This window comes from Mastigoproctus giganteus, chromosome 4 (genome assembly GCF_048544385.1).
Source record: "Mastigoproctus giganteus isolate SK-2022 chromosome 4, ASM4854438v1, whole genome shotgun sequence".
Classification (NCBI taxonomy): domain Eukaryota; kingdom Metazoa; phylum Arthropoda; class Arachnida; order Uropygi; family Thelyphonidae; genus Mastigoproctus; species Mastigoproctus giganteus.
This window is the reverse complement of record NC_143578.1, coordinates 177,365,350-177,385,876: the sequence shown is the minus strand read 5'-3', so window position 1 is coordinate 177,385,876 and position 20,527 is coordinate 177,365,350. Positions and strand designations below refer to the sequence as shown.

Sequence of the window (20,527 nt, the reverse complement as noted above, 5' to 3'; positions counted from 1 at the left end):
TCGTTCATTTTTTGCGTGGAACGAAAGTTCCGATGCATTAGAACAACCCACCCGCACAGAAGCTTCGTGTTGTTTTGCTCGAAGCTGTGCCACTCCCATGGTAGATCCTACATAAACAGCGTCGCAATTTTTGCATGGGATGCTGTATACGAGGTCATGCTGTGATTGGAATGTGGTGTTTGAAGGTCGATTTCTGAAGAATGTGTATAATTTGTTCATGGGTTTTGCTATGATTTTCATGTCGGTTCCCTTGCATATTTGATTAAGTTTATTGTACCAGTACTTGACATATGGAATGGTGATGAAATGTATTTTGGTCTTGTCAGATTTTTTATATTCACTGGATGTGACTTCACTATACACTAATGTAAATGTACCTTATGCCTTAGACATAGTCTGGGCCTACTTAAACGATGATAATATAAAAATTAATAACACCAGACTCCCCAAAGACAGAATATTCAAACTAACAAAACTATTAAGTAAATGCAAATTACATTCTCTTTCAAGAAAAAAAAAATATATATATATATACAGACAGATTTTCGGCCTCCCAATGGGCCTAAACATCAGTGGACTCATTGCCGAACTATACTTAGACAAATTAGAAAAGATCCATCTTGATCTATTTATACCACAGATCACATATTACGGAAGATATCTGGATGACATCCTAATTATCACAGATCATTTGACCATAAACAATATTCTTCAGGTTTTTAATATCCATCAGAGATTAAAATTTGAATTAGAAATTGAAGCAGAAACCCACTCCATAAACTTCCTTAATTTTACCATACACAGATTAGGGCAAAAACTAAATTTCAGCATATATAGAAAACCCACTAATAAGGAGATGCTTTTGCATTTCCACAGTTATCATCCCCAACCATACAAAAAATCGGTCATGCTGAACCAATTTCTTAACATCTTTAAATATTCTTCCACCCAAATTTCTCTAACCACTGAAATAAATGAATTAACTACAAGATTCTCAAATAGGGGTTACCCGCTAACCTATATAAACAAAGTCAAAACAATAGCCCGTGATAAAATAAATAACAACAACCTCGCAACAAACATTGCACAAAAATCTGACAAGACCAAAATACATTTCATCACCATTCCATATGTCGAGTACTGGTACAATAAACTTAATCAAATATGCAAGGGAACCGACATGAAAATCATAGCAAAACCCATGAACAAATTATACACATTCTTCAGAAATCGATCTTCAAACACCACATTCCAATCACAGCATGACCTCGTATACAGCATCCCATGCAAAAATTGCGACGCTGTTTATGTAGGATCTACCATGGGAGTGGCACAGCTTCGAGCAAAACAACACGAAGCTTCTGTGCGGGCGGGTCGTTCTAATGCATCGGAACTTTCGTTCCACACAATAAATGAACGACATTCATTCGGCTTTAATGAAACAAAAATTATAAATATTCAACACAACTATCACAAACTACTTATTGCAGAAACCTTAGAGATGAAACTACATGAAACTTCAATCAATATCCGTAGGCCATTCCTATTGTACGACGATTGGTCACTTATACGCATGCGTGAAGAACAAACACTACAACATAAGACAAAAGTTTCGAATTAATTGTGAGTTGCTTCGTTCCTGTGAACATGATGCCCGAAAAGTTCTAGTCCGACTTAAGGAATGTAGAGAATAATCCCCCCCCATCCAAATTTATTAGACCCCTAAATTTAACTGTAAAGTCCAGCTATAGGACCGAAAGAAATAATCGGTCCATATTTATTAAACAGTTTAGACCTCAAAAATCTAATTTTATGCCAATCCAAGTAATGGTTTCCACGCTGCCAGAAGTATGGTGTTTGTAGACAGCAGCCATGAGCGCTCATTGTTGAGACCACACGGTCTGAACACTACGGTTCTGACAGTGGGGAAGATGTCCCACCTGCTTTACAAAATAGATATCGCCATCCTCAAGAATTATTAGCGAGTTGGACTACGAGAGTTGGAAAAGAAGCTTCCTATATCTAAAATAAAGGTAATCCCTGTTGATTTATAAAATATATTTGTACATCAGAAACCTGCATTGGGGATAGAACTTAAGCTGATGTTGGTCAAGTTATGTAATACAAAAGCCCTTTAAAACAAAAACTGCAAAACAGATATAAAATTTGCATTTCACATGCAACAAGGAAACTCTGCATGTCAGCCTTCAATATAATACCTAATATGTTCTACACACTTCCTTTCGTGCTGTGCTAATGCATAGATTCCTCAAAAAAAGTTGTGCTTGGTGTTGAAGCCATTCATGCACCACTGTCTTGAAAGAAGTGACGTTCTCTTAGTGTATCTCCAGAATCACTTCATATCAGAATACAGAAAGTAACAGCTTTCCAACTAATGTTTGGGTATGACTGTCTTCAAAGTGAGGTTGTATGGTGCCACTATGAACTTTTGCATTCAGGTAAATAATAATGAACCCAGAGAGAATTGATCACAGATCATTGTGTATTCTTAGAAAGTGTTTCCTCATACTCATACTATACAAGCACAGAACTATTTTTCGTTCAGCTCTGGTATTCAATGCCACAGAATTCACAAACACACAGACTTTTCAAAAGCGCAACTCCATGCTAACAACAATATATGTTGATCTAACATCTTGCAAATCACAGCAAGATTACTGGTATGCATTCCTATTGAAGAACAGGCATGTGAAGGTTTCTATGAGTTCTTACACTGCTACAATGACTGCTGGTGTCACAATACAGTGTGCATGTGTGGTTGAGAAAAACCCTCAACACTTTCAATTCTGTTCATTTTATTCAAACTTGTAGATTTGCCACTGACTCATGCATACTTCACCATACTGAAAAAACATTTTATTTATTCTGCAATAAATTTCAGCAAGTTAAATTCCTTTTACATTCAAAAATCAGATTATAGATAGCATCTTTACCATGGTGCATGGCTGAAAAGGTGCTGCCATCAAGAAAATTGGTTATTCCCACATAATGCCACCAGGTGGTAGAATTATGGCTCAGACATCAGTCAAGAATTGTGAAACAAGATTAGCATCAGTTTTTTTGAATGATATGCATTTTACACTGGTTTTGAAGTTTTCACTTGAATAGCCTTGATACATTTCAATACTTAAGTATTAAAGTAATACACACTAATTACTGTGAAATTTAAATGTTTATAGTATGGATATTTATGGATATTTTTCTTTTACTTTTTTTTTTTGCAATGGTAGGCAAAATTACACCCTGCTCTAAATATAAAAAAACTGTGTTCAATAACAGCAATGGTTATTATTTTTCAAACAAATAACAAAAGAAAAAAAAAAAAAAAAAAACACACTGGCTGATTTTTGCATTCCAACTTTTATAAACAGCATTATTCTTTTATTATTAGTAGTAGTAATAGTGATGACAAATGATGCAAGGAAACAAGCTTATAAACATCAACCAAGAAAATTCTTGGTTGATGTTTATATGTTTCATTTCACCAGTCCATCTACTTTAACAGTTTATGTAGTCCTTGAATTTATTAAAACTACCCACCTCCAAATGGGAGTTCCAGCAATCAACCATACTCTGGCTGAAAGCAAATTTCTACACATTCAACCTACGACCATCCTTCCTCAATTTGAATTTATGCCCCTTCATGTGTGCAGTTTCATCAAAAGGAAGGAAGGATTATGGGACAATCACTCTTTTGCTCTCCCCACCAAACTTGTTGCTCTTCTCTGCATCATTCCAGAAGATCAACATCCTTCCTAATACCACATATAGGCTATCGGACTTATATGAGGTATTCAAGATATTGCCTAACCATCAACTTATACAAATGGATAATCACCTCCTATCCCAGCCGGCAAAATTCTGCAATTGTCAGAGGACTTCATATCTGACTGTACAATTACCCCAGATCCTTTTCATTTTCTACTGCCCTGACTTTGATACCACACAGCTGATATGTTAATCTGGAATCACTGTGTGCATTTGCCAATATTAAACTTCAATTGCCACTTCTCAGCCCATCTGTCTAATTTGTCTGAATAAAGATTTCTTGCTGAAATTTATTTTTCACTCAAGAATACTAAAGAGTGCAGAAATAAAGCTTAAAAAAAGAAAAAAAAAAAAGAAGAGAGAGAGAGAGAACTTAAATCATATGTAAACCTCACTGTATAAATGTTTAATAAATGAAAGTAATCAAGGTAATAAATGAAGAGTATTAGTAATGGCAAATGATGCAAGAAAGGAAGCTTATAAAGCATTGGCAAAAAAAAAAAAAAAAAAAAAAAACAAACCACACCACTTCCATAACACTTGTCCATCGTGACCACCAAATATGGAGGATGCGGAAAGGTCAGGGAATGACCACCGCATATTCCCGGAGCAATATCGCCTTAGTTGCTAATGCTCCTAAAAACCAAATAACAAACAAAAAAACTTGGCCATCCAATTGAAAAATCTTTTCTAGTTCTTTCTTGAATTTATTCTCTCCACTTCTACAACCCAGATGGAAGTTTGTTCCAACAATCTGTTCCAACTACCCACTGGCTGAAGGCAAATTTCTGGTACGATTCCATCAGCACTGAAGTTACTCAACCAAATCTACACACAACTGCCTTATCTCCAGATACAGCAATTTTCAGAACTGAGGCCTTTCTTGGTAAGCCCACACCTTTGTTCCCCTCACCAATCTCATTGTCCTTCTCTGTATTCCAGCAGCTCTACATCCTTTCTTAAATGAGGCTTCCAGACCTGTATGCAGTACTCAAGATATGACCTGATCATTGCCTTATACAATGAAATAATCACCTCCTTATCCCTGCCAGCACAATTCCTGAATATCATTGACAAAACCCAATGAGCTGTCCTGGCAGCCTGTCTGCACTGATCAGAGAACTTCATATCTGACTGCACAATTACCTCCAGGTCTTTTTCATTCTCCACTACCCCGAGTGTAGGACCACACCTGGGGTGGTGGAGTAACATACCACAGTTGGTATGTTACTCTGGGGTTACAGCTATCATATATGCAGCACTTTGTGTTTGTCAATACTAAACTTCAGTTGCCATTTCTCAGCCCATCTGCCTAACTTTTCTAGATCCTGTTGCAGTAGCATACTGTTATTACTGTCATTAACAGGCCTGCCAACCTTCGTGTCACCTGCAAACTGGGACATTAAGCCTAATATGCCATCATCAATATCACTGATAAATATAGAAAAGAACAAAGGGCCAAACACCAAAATCTGGGAGAAAACAGTAATAGCATTAGTCCACTAAGAGAAATGTCCATTGATTACCACTCTCCATCTTCATCCAATCAACCATCTCTTTATCCATGGTAGCAACTTACCCTTAACGCCACACTGCTCCAATTTATACAGCAGTCTTTTATATGCAACAGTATCAAAAGCTCTCATGAAATCTAAGTATATGACATAAAAATTATTTTTTTCATCTAGTTCCTTTGTGACCACATACTAGTATTCAATCAAACTGGTCAAAAAAATTTCCCCCATGCTCTATCTGAAATATAATCGCAGCCTTATCTAGATGATCTTGCATTACTTCTGTAACCAGTAATTCCATTATTTTCCCTGGTGAGTAATTACATGAGGTCTGTAATTACTCATGTCACCTTTTGAATCCCTTTGTGAATTGGGGATACATTTGCACATCTCCAGAATCTAAGAATGCTCTCATGATTGTGTCTAATGATTTGCTTACTTCCTTCACCGCCTCCCTTAATATAACCAGATAGATCCCTTCCACCCCACGTGCCTTTCTTGTGTTTAACTTCAATAATTTCTTATTCACTTTCCTTTTCTTATCTGCTAACTTAAACAATTTCTTATCCACTTTCCTCTCAATTATTAATTCAAATCAAAAGGGACTATGAAGCCCAATAAGTCCTATTATTATTATTATAATAATATTAAATTATAGGTGAACACCTCATACCTTTGAGTAGGACTGTTATACAATGGTCTCTCAACAATCAATTGCGAATGATTATAATATGAACTTACCCCTCCGTGTATTTTCATAAATGAATCAAGTTAAAATAACTATTAATTAGAATAAGCATGTATTCAACTCTCATATCACGTCAAGGGAATCGGAAAGAATCATGGAAAGACGGCGGCCACCAACCTCCAAAAACCAACACCACACGCCATCATGAGAATTGAAAAACAACTGTTGCAAAATTCTAAAAACAACGACACAAATAAATTAATTCACACATAAGTTAAACTTTAAAATCGTTATTAACTTCTTTTAAGAGACCACCTTATTCGGTTTGTTACCGTGTTCACAAGAAGTACAAAAGTGAATTTGTGAATGATATCCCCCATTTTATATAAAATTAACAACACCTGACACAAGATTATTTATATAAACCAATGTATGAATTACTATTCATGCATGCACGTAAGCATCCACGAGTCCGAAATATTATAAGGTTTAATATAATATAATATAATATTATATTAAATGTTAACTATTAATTACTGCGTATATTAATAGAGTTAACATTTAATCTCATTTCTAATGTTTCCGCAATTAACTGTTTCGTCTCAGTTATGACAAAATCATTTAGTTCCTGTTAACAGTTTGATAAACTCTAGCATCCCCTTCCCTAGAGAATTCCTCATTTCTCGATGTAGATGCAAAATACTCATTCAGCCTGAGCAGGATCATCAACAGTCAAACATAGACATCGAGTGGACCAATTTTATTCATCCTTTCCTTCTAGTATTTACATAAGTAACAGTCTTTGCATCCTTTCCTAAAGATTTCTCGTAATCCGTTCACTTGCCTAACCTTCTTTGTGGCTTGATTACAGAATTGTTTATATCTACCATAAGCTTCTGTGTTGCTCAATAATTTATATGCATCCCATTCATTTTATTTCTCTGCCAACAGTCTCATCACTTCATCTGCCATCCATTTAGGCCTATAGATTGAAGAGTATTCCTTAGTTGGTATGAAAACACTAGAGGCTTCTGTGATTAATTCCTTGAACACTTCCCATTTAGAATTTGATGATGGTTTCATCATCAGTTGGTCCCACTGTATAGAATTAAAAAAAAAAAACTCTGAGACCCAAGTAGTCACCTTTATGAAAACAAAAATCCTTCCTCTTGATGGTAGTTACATCTTCCATCTGTACAAATACAGACCCAATCAAATCTCATGCTAACTCATGGCAATCAATGAAGAATTGGATCAAAATTGAAGACAACAGCTGCTTTGGTTGTTGTTTATAGTCGATCACACAATAAGAGCTCTTCCTTGATGTTCTTTTCATGAACATATCGTACAAATACGAGCAATTGACTGCGGTTTGAAACGTCAGTTGATTCATCAAGCTGCATGCTGATTTTTGCAGGACTGTTTTTAATCTTGCTGACAACTTGGGTTATTATGACCTCGCTCACGTCTTTAATTCTTTGCTGTACAGTGTTGTTGGACAAGGACACCTGACTCATTTGCTTCAAGGCATCCTCTTGCAGCACAACTTTAGCCATCTCCAGTGCTTCACTAGGCTTTCTCCGATTGTGTGGGGTTTCTTTTCTTTGACAATCATGTACGAAACTTTTTTTTTAGGTTTCCAGAAGAGGTTTCCCAGGAGGAGCAAACCCATATGATGAAAGAGCTTTCTGATCATAATGAATTCTTTTCAACTTGAAAGTATCAATCGAGTTTCCAACATGATTACTGTGCTTGGTTTCGAGATGTTCTCTCAATCCTGATGCCTTCGAATTTCCACTGCTCATTACCAAGTTGCAAATCATGCATTGGGATCTTTCAATTCCATTTTGTTCTGTCACACAGGTGAAGTCAAAACCAACATATTCATCATTCCACTTCTGTTTTTTGATAGATGACATTTTGCAACATTCTGTGAAAAAATAAAAAATAAAAAAATTAAAATGCGAAATGGAAATTTAAATTTCAAATGAAAAATAAAATAATTTTTTTATGAAGTAACAGTATCTGAAAAATATTATTTCAAAATAGACACTCACTTGTAACAAAAAGAAAGGTGTACATAACGGCTGGACAAAGGGAGCAATCTAACTCTGACCACGCCAACATATCAACTGGCAATACTGGGAAGTGGAAAGATGTCCGTGATGACCGCTAACCAATCGCTGATTGGTTAGCGGTCTCGTTGTCTCAATCTGTATTGATAATAATGATAGTTAATAAACTAATCTAACAAAATTTTTAAAAATTGTTCAGAGATTGAGTCCCATACCCCCCATTAAGAATCACTGGTATAAACAATTAAGACTGAGTGTTCTAGTACAGTTAACTACCCTGATGCACCCCTTAAAGTTATTTAAGCTCGCTTCCTTGGTATTAGCTACCCGCTCATTTGAAACTTTTCTGCCCTCAGAACATTTTGCTAATATGTTCTGTTGCAGTAATAAACAAGAACTCTTGAGGTATTTGAAAGTGTTACTTTGACCAATATTATCAGATAAATGCGTATCTACATTACCCTTGTTCTCTTAAACTAGCAGTTTCCCTGAACCTTTAGGTATCTTCAATAATACTGGCAAAAACTCTTGCACCAGCACCATCTTTGTTTAAATGTATCCCATATCTACAAAACAGATTCCTTCTACCTACAAGTGCAGGCCAAGCTGATAAAAATTTCACCCCAAAAGCCTTGCAGAGTCCTTCAAATCTTGAGTTAATCCACAAGGCTTTCACCATATAACCCTTCCTATCGTGCCGGGGCGGAATTGCAGACATAGATGTTGTGACCTAACTCGCGGTATTTCTTCAGCATGGTTCTATTTTGTCTAACAAATTGTCAGATCATATATGCTTCATGTCATTAGTCCCCACACGAATAATAATATTCTCCTTACCCACCTTAAAACCTGACAGTCTGTTGATGACATCATTAATAGTTGCTCCCAGCAGACATACCCTAGTTCTAGTCTACCTATCCTTATTATAAAAAATATTTCCCATTTCCCTGACAATAGAGTCTCCTAATAGAACTAAGTCCTTTTGAACCAGAGTAGTTTGAACTTGGTTATTCTGTTCTGGGGCCAAAATTGGGAGTCCATCACTTGGTAGGTTACTAGAGTCTTGAGTCGCTGACGAGTTCACAATTACATTATTCTCGAGGGAAAGCACCTGTTTTTTCAATGACCCAAACTGTTCTAACAATGCACCAAATTTTAACTTAAGATTGATACACTCCTTACAATGGTGACAAAGAAAAGAATCACCAGGTGAGCCATGATTGTCCACTAGGTCAACCTTGGAATACATGCCACAGGTTCTGAAAAGGATAAAAAAAATGACTCACCCAGAAATCACCTTCGACTATTTTCATTGGAGTCATGGTACTACCTGATGAGGTGTTCAAGGCGGATCTTGCAACCATTGTAAAATCTACTAAACATCAATAAAAGAAACTTTCAAAAATTACATTAATAATATTATAAAAAAATCAATATTTATTTGATTGAAATATTTATTAAATATTTCAATCAGGTCACCTTGCGAATGTCTCATTTTGAAATATCGTAACATATAAAGTTAAGACAAATCTTATCTATACTTTTTCCAAAGGGTTATAAAAAAAAAAAAAAAAGGTTTCCAAATCTGTAGAATTTATTTAACCATTGCTTTACCAAATGAAATAACCATCTTTGTCTATACTTTACAAAGTTCCACTATATCACTGCAAGAATACCATGAACTGTGCTAACAGATTGTTTGCACCATCAAAGACCTTTATATTATACTGTCCAATTATCCCTAATACCTTTTATCATCAACTACCTTGCATATGCCACTATCCAAGTAGTAAAGCAGTAGACCTTGCAAATGGATTATCAAATGAAAGTTCCTGCATTTAACTACATTAATTACACTGCTAAATAATACTGTTTATGGTAAAATAAGTCATTTTGTACTTTTTTCTCTTTGATTACAAAAATTACTTTGAAATATTCCTATGCCCGACTTTCATTATTAATGGCACTCATTGTGTGACAACATAATATAGGTTACAACCTATATTATGTCACAGTGTGTTGTAACAATATAGACCACAACACAATGCCAGTAAGTGATAGAGTACATTACATTATAGATTCTACATTGTTTCTGCCTGTTTTTATAACATGTGAATGAAGAATTTAAGTCTGAGAATAACTGAAATCCACATCAGTGTCAATAAACCCAACCATTTTTCACTTTTGTGGTTAGTACATTAGCAATAGTAGAGGTATAAGATGCAAGAATATGCAGCATCAGCCAAAAAAAAAAAAAAAAAAACATACTCTCATTTCACCCCTCCATTCATTCCAAATGCTAGTCCAATCCAGCCTTAAAATCATTTGGGCTATCAACTTTCACAACAAGAGATGGAAGTCTGTTCTACCAATCAACCATCCGCTGGCTAAAGGCAAACTTCCACACATCTATTCTACAATTGTCTTTGCTCAATTTGAATCTATGCCCCCTCAGGTTCCTAATCTGAGCAAGAGGAAGAATCCCATGAGCATTCAGCTTGCTAAACCCATTCAAGGCCATATACACCTCAATCAGATCACCTTGCATGAGCCTACTCTCCAGGCACTGCAATTTGCAGAATTAAGCCTTTCTTGGTGAGAGCATCCCTTTGTTCCCCATACCAATCTTGTTGCCCTTCTTTGTACTCATTCTAGCAACTCTACATCCTTCCTAAAATGAGGCCTCCAGACCTGCACACAGTACTCAAACTGTGGCCTGACCACTGCTTTGCACAATGGGATAATCACCTCCTGTTCCTGCTAGCAAAATTCCTATATATCATTGACAAGATTCCATGACCTGCCCTGGAGCAGTGTAGGCAGCCTGCCTACACTGCTCAGTGAACTTCATATTTGACTGCACAATTACCCCGAGGTCTTTTTCATTTTCCACTTGATTTAGTGTAGTAACACACAGTTGGTACATTTCTTCTGGGTCATTGCTACCCATATGCAATACTTTGCATTTGTCAATGTTAAACTTCAGTTGCCACTTCTCAGTCCATTTGCCCAACTTATCTAGATCCAGGTGGAGTAGCATACTGTCTTTACTGTCGTTAACATCCCTGCCAACCTTTGTATCATCTGCAAACTTGGACATTAAGCCTGATATACCTTCATCAGTATCATTTATGAATACACAAAACAACAAATACACAAAGAACTCCACTAATAACATTCATCCACGAAGTAGCAGTGTACACTGATTACTACTCTCTGTCGTCTCTCACGCCCTTATCCATTGTAGAAACACTCTGTCAACTCTCAATCCCTTTATCCATTGTAGCAACTTCTTTTTTTTTTTTTCCACCGGAACACAAGTTAAACTCACAGGTCTATAGTTACTTGTGTCACCTTTTAAACCCCCTTTGTGAATTGGTGATACATTTGCACATCTCCAGTTCATGGAGACCTCCCCTGAGTCCTTAGACTCAGGGGAGGTCTCATAATTATGGCTAAGTGTTTGCTTACTTCCTTTGCTGCCTCCTTTAATATAAGTGGATAGATCCCGTCCACCCCAGGTGCCTTCCTTATGTTTAACTTCAACAATTTCTCTTCCACTTTGCTCTCAGTTATTATAAAATCACTTAGCTCCCTGTTAAGAGTTTAATAAACTTCTGGCATTCCCCTCCTTGAATAACTCTTCGTGTGTGAATGTAGATGCAAAATACCTATTCAGTTTATCTGCTACCTGAGCATGATCATCAATAGTCAACTCATCTATGTTAAGTGGGCCAATCTGATTCATCCCTTTCCTTCTAGAGTTCATGTAAGTAAAGAACTCTTTGCTGTTTTTCTTTGCATCCTTTGCCAAAGATTTCTCATAATCTTCCTTTGCCTGCCTAACCTGTTTTGTGACTTGATTACAGACTATTTTATGTGCCATAGACTTGTGTCACCTGATAATTTATATGCATCCCATACATTTTTCTTCTCTGCCACGAGCCTCATTAATTCATCTGACATCCATTTAGGCCTAAACCCTGAACATTATTTCTTAGTTCGTATGAAAAGCCTACAAGATTAAGTCCCTGAAGGGTTGCAATTTAGAATTCAACGTTAGTAACATCATCAGTTGATCCCACTGTATAGAATTAAAAAAAACTCTCTGAGACCCATGTAGTCACCTTTATGAAAGCAAAAACCTTTCCTCTTGACGGTAGTTACAACTTCAAGTAAATCCCACACTGATCTCTGTCACCCAGTGGTTCCTTTATCTGCAAATTCTTAATGCATGAATAATCACTGCTGATTATCAGATCAAGAGTATTACTCCTTCTGGTTGCCTCTCGAACATGTTGCTGTAGAAAACAGTCATCCAATAAATTCACAAGTCTTGCTAAGGTGTGAGTGACCAACCCACAAGTTCCAGTCAATATTGGGAAGGTTAAAATCCCCCATTATAAGACATTCTGATTTATTGGCCCACCCTATTTCTCTGCACAATTGCTCATTATACTCATCAGATTCATTAGGCCTATAACACACTCCTACTCTCATTTTCTCTTTTCCAGTGCTTATTTCACACCAAACTGACTCAACATTGCATTGTCACCCAATGTCGATTGGATGTACTTGCTTAGATTTTATGTTTCTAACTAACAGCATAACCCCTCCTCCCTTCCTGTCCTGTCTATCATTTCTCCCCAATTCCAATTCTGCACTGCTTATATCTGTGTGACACCATGTATCTGATATCCCAACAATATCCGCCTTTGATGTCTTAACCAGCACTTCAAACTTATCAAATTCATTAACTATACTCCTAGCATTGGTGTACATGCAAGTATACATGCACCTGTTTCTACTTTTAGTTACCCTAACACAGCCTACGTATTTACTTGTTCCACTATGACTCCCAGCAGTCCTGGAAATCTCTAGCACCCTGCTTTCCAGGCTGCTGCTCATTCTAATAGAAGCAGTGCAAGAATCATTTTTGCCTCTTCCTGCCGCCACTGTTAATCTTTTAGTCTGTGTATCTCCCCAAGTTAGCAGTTTTCCGACCCAGCTAACACTGTCTCGATAGCATCAACAAATATTCTTGCACCCTTTCTATTTAAGTGCACCCCAACCCTGTAGAAGCAGTCTCACCTATCAACATAAATGAATAGTATAAAAGAATAATTCTTCGTGATCAAGAACTAACCATATTTTGGCTAAAAACAGATAGAGATAACTTTGTGTGTCTTGCAGTGACAATAAGGATGGTTAAATGGAAAAATTAAATGTATAATAGAAACAAAATTAAATTCTATTATTGTTTTTAACTCACCTTGACTAGTCCTCCTGTGTATTGTGCAAGAGAGGTATCAGTAGTAACATTACTTTTCAATATAAGATTTGGTTCCTCCTCCCACGCAGGTCTCTTCTCAACAAAATACCTAATAATTCAGTTTTACATAATTTAGCAAAGAAAAATTTTTCTGTGTCTATATACATAAACACAGCGTATAGCTTATGTGTGTAATTTTATTAATTTGAATAAATCATATATTACCATAGCACATGCTTTTTCCAATGTTCTTGATTTAAACTGCTAACAAATGTCAGTTATGGCAAATTTTAGAAACATTTTTTACAGAAACACTTATTCTTAAATTTGAAATATCATCTTGTGAGGCATAGCAACTCTGTTTTTGAGACCTGTTTGATACCTGTTCTCACTATCAAATACCACCCTCCCCTCACTCCCAAAGCATTTAGTTGTCAGCTTGAAGATTGACTATTTCAACAGTTTTAAGAAAATGAGTCTGAAGGATTAGGACAAAAGGGGGGGGGGGGAAAGAGGACAAATGGTCTGCTTCAAATTTGAATTTAACATCATAAAATCAATTATTAGTCTTTCAAGTATAATCAAAGATTAGAACTGATATTTAAAACAATGTGTATAAGCCCCAGATGGTTAAAAGCAGTAAAGCATGTCAGGTATCAATAAATTTAACATAATAAAATAAAATATGCAAGACAGATAAAATGGTGTCACAGACTTTGCACATAGAAGGGTGATTAATCCTCAGCAGACCTTGAAATGGAAGTCAATTGACAGATAGTGCAGTCAGTGAATGAAGTCATCAATAACTGGCTTAAGATCAATGCCTGATTTTTCGGGCACATTATAATGTATGTGACATCAAAAACATCAATGAAACAGCTTTATATCACAAATACTCTAAATAATTTACACACATTAAAATGAGGAAAATATAAGGGCATGCTCAGCAATGAATGAATCACTGTTACTACTTGTTACAATCATGGAGGGCAAAAGATGACTTCTAGTAATTGGACTATTGCAATATAGAAAAATCCTCAAATTAATGGAAGTTTTTTGTTTTCTTAGTTACAGCACATTTTATGGGAAAATGTGTAAGTCAAAATAATGGCAGTCAAAAGCAATTTTTCCACAGAAACAATATCACAGATAATTATAACCAAGACCCAGAGTCTAATATGCTGATTTATATAGATATAAACACAAATAGCATATTTCAAGCCATACTACACTAGCGTCTAATGTCTGTACATATGCATGTTCACAAGTCAACTGTGATGTTGTGCAAACTGAAAAAGTCCCAGTTCCTATGCCTGAGGATAACTACAGCCCAAATGGAGAGACTTCACTGTATTATGACTAAAACCCAGGTGTTCCGAAAATATCATAAATTTCTTTTTTTTTTTTTGTATTTCCCCCCCAATTTTTAATAATATTATTATTTCTTCCCGATGGGGGAGGGGTACTCACCCCATGACGGATACTGGTACCAAGTGCTCAGGATGATTATGTCTGTCTTTTATTACTATTGGTTGAGGAACTCTGACTATCATATTGGTGTTCAGGATTGCAACTTTCTGCAGTTCCTTGTAGGTGTTTTCTGGAAGGCCTATTGCCGCTAGGCTCTTGTATAGGGTCTTTGGCAGCAGTTGACATGGTGTTGAGATGGTCATTACTTGTTCCATATGCCCCATCTCTTTGACCTGCCTTAGGTCTGTGTATGTCCTGATCTTTTCCTTCTAGTGGTTGAGAGTTATGTCCGGTCTGATGTGCGAAATCATCTTATCTGTTATTATGGCATGGTCCCAGTACAGCTTGAGGGTTGGGGTCTCTAGTATAGCCTGTGGTTCATATTTGTAATACAAAACACTTTTTTTTGATCAATTGGTATTTCCTTGCTGGCTTCTGATATATTATCCTGGTGACCTGGTCGTGTTTATGAGCATACTCCATCTAGGCTGAACAGAGGGTAATCAACATAAAAGTGATTACCCTACATCCTGCAGTGATGTGCTAGACTGTTTCTGGGGACAGGTGGCATTGTCGACACGTGTCATCTATCATTTCAGGTTGCTCTGCAATGTATTTTCTATAGCTTCTGGTATTGATTACCTGGTAAGCATGAATCCTTCACCTTCAGTCTTGTAGAAGAGAGTCTTGCACTGGAAGCCATTTTATCTATGTGGTCTTGATGGAGGTTATTTTAGTGTCTGCCATGGAGCCCTTTCTATGCCTATCTTTCTATCTTTGTTTCTTCTGTCTGGGCAGGGCTTCTTGCTTAGACTGATTTGGGTATGCTGCTTGTCTGTCTGCCTTATGGCCTGGTAGAGTGGCACTGTGTTTCTCTGAAAGTAGTCCTTCAGGTTCTCATTCGCTTTCTTATGTTGCTCAATGAAGTCCATGAAAAATCATTCTGTCTCCCTTCCAAGCTATGTTTGGTCTCTCCACGACCGATTTTGGGTGGTGTTGGTGGCTCTTGGTCATCACTGTCTTTGTCTACTACAATTCCGAAGGAGTATGTTAGCACTGGGACTATATAGGGCTTTAACTGCGTTCCCTCTGTTCAGAATTAATGAGGCTAGTGGCAGAAAAGAAGAATGTATGGAATGCATATAAAGTATCAGGTGACACAAGTCTATGGCACATATAAAATAGTCTGTAATCAAGTCACAAAGGAGGTAAGGCAGGCGAAGGCAGATTATGAGAAATCTTTGGCAAAGGATGCAAAGAAAAACAGCAAGATGTTCTTTACTTATGTGAACTCTAGAAGGAAAGGGATGAATCAGATTGGACCACTTAATATAGATGGATTGACTATTGATGATCATGCTCAGGTACCTGATAAACTGAATGAGTACTTTGCATCTACATTCAGACACGAGGAGTTATTCAATGAGGGGAGTGTCAGAAGTTTATCAAACGCTAATAGGGAGCTAAGTGATTTTGTAATAACTGAGAGCAAAGTGGAGGAGAAATTGTTGAATTTAAACATAAGGAAGGCACCTGGTGTGGATGGGATCTATCCAGTTATATTAAAGGAGGCAGCAAAGGAAGTAAGCAAACCCTTAGCCATAATTATGAGAGCTTCCTTGGACTCAGGGGAGGTCCCCATGGACTGGAGATGTGCAAATGTATCACCAATTCACAAAAGAGGTTCAAAAGGTGACACAAGTAACTACAGACCTGTTAGTTTAATTTGTGTTCCAGGGAAAATAATGGAATCACTGGTTAAAGAAGCACTGCAGGATCATCTAGACAAGACTGCAGTAATAGTTAAGACACAGCATGGGTTTGTCAAAGGGAGGTCTTGTCTGACCAATTTGATTGGATACTATGATGTGGTCACAAAGGAACTGAATGCCAAAAATAATTTTGATATCATATACTTGGATTTCAGGAAAACTTTTGAAAATGTTGCATATGGAAGACTGTTGTACAAATTGGAGAGGTATGGCACAAAGGTTAAGCTGCTACAATGGATAAAAGGATGGTTGATTGGAGACAACAGAGAGTGGTAATCAATGGACACTGCTCTTTGTGGACAAATGTTATTAGTGGAGTTCCCCAGGGTTCGGTGTTGGGCCCATTGTTGTATACAAAGGTTGGCAGGGTTGTTAACGACAGTAATGACAGTATGCTACTCCAACTGGATCTAGATAAGTTGGGAAAAAGGGTTGAGAAGTGGCAACTGTAGTAAATTTAACATTGACAACTGCAAAGTACTGCATATGGGTAGCAATAACCAAAGAGAAACGTACCAACTGGGTGGTACTATACTCAGGGAAGTGGAAAGCGAAAAAGACCTGGGGGTAATTGTGCAGCCAAATATGAAGTTTGCTGAGCAGTGCAGACGAGCTGCCAGGGCAGGTCATGGAGTCTTGTCAATGATATATAGGAATTTTGCTAGCAGGGAGAGGGAGGTGATAATTCCGTTATACAAGGCAATGGTGGGTGAGGCCACACCTAGAGTGAGGCCTCCAGACCTATACACAGGTCTGAAGGCCTCATTTTAGGAAGGATGTAGAGTTGCCAGAATGAGTACAAAGAAGGGAAACTAGATTTGTGAGGGGAACAAAGGGGTGCCCTTAACAAGAAAGGCTTAAGTTCTGCAAATTGCAGTGCCTGGAGAGTAGGCACCTGCGAGGTGATCTGATTGAGGTGTATAAGGCCTTGAATGGGTTGAGCAAGCTGAATGCTGATGGGATTTTTCATCTTACTCAGACTAAGAACCTGAGGGGGCACAGTTTTAAATTGAGGAAAGACAGTTGTAGAATAGATGGGCGGAAATTTGCCTTTAGCCAGCGGGCAGTTGATTGATGGAACAGGCTTCCATCTTTTGTTGTGAAAGCTAATAGCCTAAATAAATTTAAAGCTGAGCTGGACAGGCATTTGGAACGAATGAATGGATGGATGAAAGGGAAGGGGGTTTTTTTTGGCTGATTCTGCATAAGCTTGCTTTCTTGCATCATATGCCTCTACTAATGCTAATGACAGAATGATAAGCACATGCTCATTTGCTTCAGTTACAGAATCTATTATGCATAATTCCAGTATGATTTACACGGCTATAAATTTTGTCAATCTGCATATTAGCATAATTAAAACAGGAATTGCCAACATATAATGCACACTTATTAACTTAATATTAGGTTATCAGATCTGAATGATTATTAGAGCACTTTAGAACACATGAAATGAACATGTGCATATGTTCATTTCAGGCTATCAGTTTGCTTGTTGACATCGTAAAATAGCAAATAACATTCAGAAAATGTGCTGTTTGACTGGCAGATATAAAAACCAATAAACACAAGTGCATATTATGTTAAGATTAGTTATAGCATGATTCTCAAGTTTTTATCTGTTGCCATTGTGCCAGTTAAATTAACAATGTCATTGAGAATTTTCACATTTATATCTGAACGTTACTCACTTCTGTGCATATTCCACCAGTGCATCATGATCAGTGCTTACTCCTGCTACTACCATCCTACTTGGAACATAATACTGATTTAAATATGTGAAGAGAACATTACGGTCAATGACTAACAGATTTTCTTTTGGGCATAACTTGGGTAATCCTAATGTGTTATCTCGATAAGCTGCCTGAAAAATATTAATGGATAGAGAACACTTTCAAGGTCTTTATTATTTTAATATACAAGAAACTTTAGTTATGAAATTGGTTTTTAGAAATCATTATAAATTACTTTAGCTAAAAAAGAAATAATCAAAATAGTAAACAATAACAGAACTCAATTAAATAATAGTAGAAATCAATATTTGAATACAATTTTAACTATAATAATATATTTTTGGAGCCATACTAGCTCCTTACTTTAATATAATACATAAAATTTAGAGGTCTCTTTAAATTTACACATATATGAGGTGTGACAATTAAGTTCCAGGACTGGTACAATGAAAAGAACACAAAGTGAAGAAGCTCAAAAATGGTTTCATTTTAATTCAAAGTGATCACCACCTGACTGAATGCATTTATTACACCATTCTAAAAGTTTCTGAAGAATCATCAGAGGCATCCAAAGAGATGATGCTCAGTTTGGTGACTGCATTTTTCTTTGTGTCCTCAACGTCATGAAATCTCTTTCCTTTGAAACCAGTTTTCATCGTGGGAAAGGGGAAGAAGCCTGCTGCAGGTAGATTAGGAGTGTAGGGTAGATGGTTGATCTGTACAATACCATGTTTCATCAGAATGTAATAGGTGGGAGCATTGTTGTGCAACAAGAACTAGCTGCATTTCTGTCAAAATTGCAGCCTCTACCAGGAAATGTGCTTCCATAGTGTTTGAAGCAGCTGTACACAGAATGCAGCATTGACTCTCTCCTCTTCAGATACAAATTCCTTGCAAATCACATTCTTTTTGTTGAAAAATACGGTCAGCTTCATCTTGATCCTGAACTTCTTGAAATTAAACTTTTCGGGTCTTGGTGATGGTTTTGAAGTCCACTGCATTCTCTGACACTGTTGCTGAATCGTTTGAAACAACTAACACCCATTTTCAGTGACAATACAGTAATACAGTTGAGGATATTAGGATTGTCTTGACAAGCCTGGATGAAGTCTTCACATGATGACATTCTTCACTGCTTCTTATCAACCGTAAGGCTGTGCATTACAAATTTTGCACAGGACTTCCTTTTCCCTAAATCATGCAGAATTTGACAAATCATCTATCTCCTTTTTGATATCTAAATTATCCAGCCATCATTCTGAGGATCAAACAACAATCTCTTACCACAATTCCCAAACTTTTGCAACTCTGTCCTTATTTTGAGAGGTTGATTTCTTGGGCTATCAGAAATGTCCTCAACATCTATCTTTGAACCACTTATGTCGTTCAAACACACTGGTACGACATAGCATTTCTTCATCATAAACCAATTTTAACATTTCATATATTTCTGTTGCAGATTTTCTCAGTTTAAAGCAAAATTTTAGAAAAATATCAAAATTTTCTTTGCCCCATTGCAAAATCATGACACAGAACATTAATGCTACTAACAAAACTGGTTGGTACTTGCAACCTTCCAACCTACTGGACAATCTCTGTACCACCATCTGTTGGAGGAATTCTGAACTACAACATGCCACTTCTGTTTATTTTCAAACTCATCAACTACAACAACACCAGTATGTGAACTTTACTGGCACACCTTGTAAAATATTCTATGTATGGGTGGATTTGAGATTGGTAGAGTTAGCAGCTGTTTGGCAGAAAGTGATGCCAAAAGGAAAAAAAGAAAGTTAATTTTATTATTTTGTTTTTTCCTTCAATATAGATAAAGCAATAGTTGTGATATGGCTGTGCCAAGAAAGGTCAGAAATTGTAGCTGTCTGCAGAAAGCAGAATGTTTGCAAAATTGGAAGTTCCTGCTGTGCACTATAATCAACACAACTATGGACAGAATTTAACAATGGGAGAAGATCATTAATATAGACAAAAAGAGAGTGAAATAACAGATCCTGAGAGAACTCTGGCATTAATTAAGAATTTAGCAGACAGCCATCGCATCAGTCAAAGAGGAAACTAGCTATATCACTGCAAAAATTGCAAGCCAGACCACAAGAAGGAAGCTTGCTTAAAAAGCCATTGTGCTAAGCACAATCCAAACTCATATCAAGAGGAACTATTTGAGTTTCTGCAAACTTTTCCATGGAAGCTGAT

The 20,527-nt window shown here is 36.8% G+C and overlaps 1 protein-coding gene across 1 annotated transcript in view; it reads right to left on the bottom strand.

Annotated features, from left to right (window-relative positions):
- Nucleotides 1-20,527, bottom strand: part of LOC150087220 (mitochondrial-processing peptidase subunit alpha) — a 147,891-nt gene that overhangs the window by 42,846 nt on the left and 84,518 nt on the right. The window contains exons 7-8 of the mRNA XM_090371085.1: nt 18,272-18,444; nt 13,339-13,447 (exon numbers count right to left, since the gene is read on the bottom strand). Of these exons, the coding sequence (XP_090227211.1) occupies nt 13,339-13,447; nt 18,272-18,444 (282 nt within the window). The remainder of the gene's footprint in view (nt 1-13,338; nt 13,448-18,271; nt 18,445-20,527) is intronic.